The following is a 5488-nucleotide window of genomic DNA, read 5'->3' on the forward strand; positions in this document are numbered from 1 at the left end:
TCCAACCCCTATGATTCTATGATCCCACAGTGCTCTAATGGCCTGGATGAAGTCACACCAGGATCTAAATCTGCCTCCTACTGGGCGGCTCTCTGCACTTCGGTACCCATCTGGCAGGTTCCATGGATCGGCAGCTTCTGTCCTGTCCAAGCAGACAAGATGAAGCTGAAAGATCCTGGAGGCTGAACCTCCTTGGGATGCACCCAGAGCTGGGGGAGGATGTGCTGGAAGTACATCTGAAGCTGGCGACATGGCTTGTATGCAGGGCCTGCTCAACCCTCGAACCAGAGCCTTGCGGCCAGGGCTGAACACAGGCTGATGGGGAGGTGTTACCAGGGAATCTTGGAGCAGAGACATTTTGAACCTGGTTTTACTTATTCTTCGCTATTTAGCTCCGGAAATTCAGGATCCCTGTTAGGTGCAGAGCATAGTTGGCAGCATGCTCCTCCACTGCCAGCATGGGGTTTCCACAGCCTTGCTCAAGGCAAGGGAGGGCTCTCCTCTGTGAGTGTCACCACTGCAGGCCTGGGCACTGGCACCACTACACTGTAGCAAGAGGGCAAGAGTAAGCAACATGGGGTTAGAGTTGGTAGCCTTACTCCCATATGGGAGCATCTCCTGCTGTGGCCAGGGAAGCTTGGTGTTTCATCTGGATCCAGGAGAGGAAGAGTTGTGAGGAGCCATTCAAAGGGGAATTCAATCCCATGAAAATGGTTGGTCCTAGGCATTGACTTCTGCATGGATCACTTCATCCGTGACACCTTTGGGATACAATGACAAGGCAGCAAGTGCCAGACTGAAGACTTGTTTTGGGCATGTGGCTGGAAGAGCACTTCTGAAATGGTGGAGAGCACCCTCTGCACTGGGCAGGAGGTTCTCTGCAGAGAGTCTTTCTCCTCAACCCAAAGACTGCACCCAGGGGATGGGATCTTTTAGCACAGAATTAGTGTTTTACCATGAATGTGTTCCTTGTGTTACTTTCTAGGACTCCAAACGCTTCGAGGGGATCGATGTGGATTTTAAAGAACTGACCTACGAAGCTCAGAAAACTCCAAACGTAGTTGAGGCCACCAATAAACCAGGTCTGTCCCAACAACTGGAGGACATTCAGAGTAGGTAGGTAGAACTTCAAAAATCCTAGGACTTTGGTAGAGAATGGGATCAGCTCTAGTAAATATATTTAACCTGTGCTTCGGGGCTTTCTCCCTAGACCATGCATTCCTTGCATTCACAAGTCACAGCATTTCTCATCTTTCTTGAGTTTTTTATTTGTGATCCATCACCCTGAAGCCCTCAAAGTGGAATCTGCCTTTGTGGAGGTGCAAATTGTCATCCTGAATATTGATTTGCACACATCCAAAGCTGGGCACTCGCCTGGTTCTAATCACACGTGGTCTTACTCCCACCCCACACACAATGTCCTAAGTATCCCTTCAGCAGTCCAAGCAGGGACATCTGCAGCAGAGCTGAGGCCATGTTCTTTCATTTACAGAATGATCTCTGCATATATACCCCTGATATGTGGTATAACCTTAGTGCCCTGAGATGGACACACTTCTCACCTACAGTATGAGCTTGTCTACCTGGAACACACTTAAATGTTAATATGATAACTGGCGTATCAGTAATAACTACCCATTTAAAATAAAGAGTGATTTTTTTGTTCAGCTGAGGCCAATGCTTCTCACAGAGGACTTGCTGCATGTTATTTAGGAACTTTGTAAGCTCAGCAGCAGTTTAGCATGTGAAGACTGAAAGATTCATTTTAGATTGGTGCAAACAAGTTTCCTTCCAGGCTGTGGGACACAAAACCGCTGAGTAGGGCTGAATCAGACTTTAAAATGTGGCTCATTAGAATAAAAGCAGTTATGGAAACTTTCAACCCAGTGTGAAATCACCTGTGGCAGTGATGAGCTTGTCTCAAGCAGTCAGTCAGGCTGCAAACCCTTCCTAGCCTCTTCTCCCACCCATGTTTCTGCTTTTTTTATGAGGCTACTCCAACTCTTCGCTGTTTGACCCTTGGGAGTAGAGAGAACTCAGCGAGTTACCATGTGCTGTTGTGATCTGTGTGGGAGATGCTCTTGAGGACCAGCTGCAGGCTCAGCTCATGTCTGGCATTTCCCCGTGGTGGGGGAGAATCTGCTTGATAACCCAAACCGTAGCATGAAACATTAAAGGATATTTACCCACCTGTTCCAGGCTCTGTTCATCTGCTTTGCCTTCCCAGGTTGTCTCTGTGTGAGAAGGCTTTGGCTGAATATTTGGACATGAAGAGATTGGCCTTTCCCAGATTTTACTTCGTTTCTTCTGCAGATTTACTGGATATTCTTTCCAATGGTACCAACCCACAGCTGGTAAGCCTTGTGCTGTGTCACCTTTTCTGGCTGTCAGTATTGTCACAGCAGAAGATGCTGTTTTGAGACTCTCCTCTAGCTTATCCTTTCTTGAATGCCTTTTCTCCCACCCTCACTTGGATTAATAATAATTCTTTCACAGCTGACCTTTATCTGTCATCTTTGAAAGGCAACGTGTGGCACTCTGTGTTGTCTGATCTAACCCTGGTGATGCTCATGGGCGGTTGTGAAAGCGTTGCACAGAGCAGAGCCATGGATATGATGCCACAAAAGCTGTGGGTTTGTTTCTGTTTCTGCTGGGATACAGGGAGGTTGGAGAAAACCATTTTTCTTGAGGATCTCAGCCAAACTTGTTGCTGACTTTGGATCTCCAACCTGGGATGCCACCGAACAGCATTTGCTGTTCAAAGAGCCCCAGACTGGGCATTCAAATGTGGAAGTGTTGACAAGTGATGGCTTGGAGGGTTCCCTTTTTTTAGGTAGAAGAGGATTTGCTAGTCAGCCACTCCTTCCTTTCCCCATGCAAAGGCCTTTGGGATGCCCTGATTATAAGGGGAGAGATGAACGTAACCTGAAGGAGGTAAACCAGCTGATGGTCAGACAGTGGCTATGGAAGAGGCAAGCAAGAAAATTTCCTGGGTTACCATCCATCCCTGTACAGCTCAGGGACCAGGCCACAGTCTGACCTCCTGCACCTCCTGCTTCTGCACCAGAAGGTTTCTCTGAGGAGGCTTCTCTCCAGGCTGAGTGTCTGGGGATGTTTTGTGAATGCCAGGTGTAGGGGAATTGCTCCAAATGTACCATTCCTTCTGTTGACTTTAGTGGATTGTTGGATCATAAAATCATAGAATGGTTTGGATTGGATGGGACCTTAAAGATCACCCATTTGGAAATGCTGCTGTTTGCCTCTAACATTTACTGTGACCTGTATCTATTTCTTCTGTTGGGCGATTTCAGCCCACAGAGTATCATAAATACAGTGTTGATTGATACTTAAAATGGAGAGGAAAAAACCCACAGGAAGCAGAGGAAAGGTGCTTTGTGGAAATGCTCCACGGTGTAAGAAGGATTCCTGATGTTTTCTGTTATTCAAAACTATTTGCAGTAATATCAAATTAAATGTCAAGTCGGATCATACACAGATGTGCTCTCAGCCTTTCCATTGTGGTTTCAAAGTCTGATAATTCCTAAAGGAGGATTAAATACACAATGATATTATCCCCTTGAGCTGGGCCTTGTACTCGTCCTGATTCAGGTGTCCTCAGGGCTCTGGTGACAGGATTGCAGCATGTGCTGGGGCACATCCAAAGCCCAGCAGACCAGCCAGGGTCAGGAAATGGACAGTGGGAATTTGTGAGCAGAAACTTCTAGATGTAAGAAAAAGTTTCTGTGGTTTACCAAAGGTTTGAAAAGAGACATTTGCTTATCTGGGGGGCAGCTGAATGCCCTTGGCTTCTTGGAGGTACTTGGCACCTTCCAGGATTTTGCTCTGCCTGAATGTGTGTAAGAAGCCTACCAAGCTCCATGCATCCGCAGAACAGCTTGTGAGAAGCAGTGTTGTAATGCTCTGTGACCCAGTGAGTCAGACTTGAATGGACAAGTCCCTCATCTTCCTCTGAAAGCATCAGAGCAGTGGGCAAATACAGGCAGTGATGTAGTTGTGTGTTATGCTGTGATCTGGAAGAAGCGTTGGTGACCTTGTCAGCTCCTGGAAGGCAGGTGCTGATGTTGAGAGCTCACAGAAATTATGCCAGCGTCTCCCTGCTGGCTTTTCAAACTCAGGCTAGGTGGGAACGGGAAAAGACTAATTGTCTTTTCCTTCTGGAAGAGCACTTTTGGTCAAAATGGATGTTTTGTAGGGCTGTTAATCTGTTTATCATGAGTCTTGGGCAGAAGTAAAGGTCTTTATTCTTCATGGAGGAGAATTCTTTGCTTTTAATTTACACAAAATTCATTTCTAGTAATGAAAAACCAGGAAGGTTTATAGTGAAGAAAACTCCACGGTGTGCTGAGACTAGGATGAGGTGGAGCAACAGCTAGAGACCTCTCTGCACTACATGTAGGGAAGTCTGGGCTAGAAGATCATGCAATGTTTGAATGGACTCTGTGCTTTTGCCTCGTATAAAAGATTTCCTAAAGGGGAAATATGATTTATTAAGGCATGTCTGTTCTCTGAATGATGTAGAAATAGGTGGAAATACTGAGAGAGGTGGCAAGAGGCTTGTGTTGGCAGTACCCTGGCCATGTAGAGGAAGATGTTGTGCTACCAAGATGTCCAAGATCATGCTTTGTGAACATGATTATGCCTGTGACGTGTATGGTGATCTCCATTTTGCTTGTCCTGTCTCAGTCACTGTACAATTCCTCTTGCAGGTGCAACGTCATCTTTCCAAACTCTTCGACAACTTGGCCAAGATGAAATTCCAGCTGGACTCTGAGCAAAAGCCAACCAAGATTGGCCTGGGAATGTACAGTAGAGAGGAGGAATATGTCAGCTTCAGTGAACCCTGTGACTGCAGCGGGCAGGTGAGAGGGAAGACCTTGTCCATATTGCTCTCCAGCCTCTTGTGTGGACATCTGTTGCCAAGACATAGAGCTTCACTGCTCTTCCTTTATGCATGAGAAAGGCTGGAAGAGGTGTATAATTTAATTCCACTTTACACCACAGCCCCTGGTCCCGCTCTGGATAGGTCCTCACACAGGTGTCACAGTCCACTGTGGGAGAAGGGGCTGTGGCCTTTTTCTGAATATTTTTTTTTTTATTTGAGTTTTTCTGAGATGTTTTGAAGGTGAGTTTTACAGCTTGTTACAAATATCCGCAGTAGGGAGGGGATGCAGACTGAGAACAGACTAAGCTATTCCGTGGTACCTCTGCTTGGGTAGCTTTTGAAAGAGAAGGCTTTTTCCCCTGTTCCCCAAATCTTCCTTCTTTCACAGAATGAGATAAAGTACGAGACGCAAGAATCAAGCTACTGCTCAGCTTATCTGTCACTGTAGTTGCACCTTTCTCCACGGACTGTTATAAGAAGCTCAAGGAAATAATAGCAGCTACCAAGCTCCCCAGTGGACGAGCTTGCTGCATTTCAGCTGTCTTCTCAGGGAGGGCTTTGCCTGTGAAATACTAAATTCACCCG

At 46.4% G+C, this 5488-nt stretch overlaps 1 protein-coding gene across 1 annotated transcript in view; it reads left to right on the plus strand.

Annotated features, from left to right (window-relative positions):
• Positions 1–985: 985 nt before the first annotated feature.
• The window catches only part of LOC103781647 (dynein heavy chain 9, axonemal-like), a gene marked incomplete at both ends in the record, with an annotated part of 74934 nt that continues 70431 nt past the window's right edge, over positions 986–5488 (plus strand). The window contains 3 exons of the mRNA XM_008949365.1: positions 986–1116; positions 2228–2354; positions 4728–4880. Of these exons, the coding sequence (XP_008947613.1) occupies positions 986–1116; positions 2228–2354; positions 4728–4880 (411 nt within the window). The remainder of the gene's footprint in view (positions 1117–2227; positions 2355–4727; positions 4881–5488) is intronic.

The sequence above is a fragment of the Merops nubicus genome, unplaced genomic scaffold (genome assembly GCF_000691845.1).
Source record: "Merops nubicus isolate BGI_N331 unplaced genomic scaffold, ASM69184v1 scaffold3351, whole genome shotgun sequence".
NCBI classification, from domain to species: Eukaryota; Metazoa; Chordata; class Aves; order Coraciiformes; family Meropidae; genus Merops; species Merops nubicus.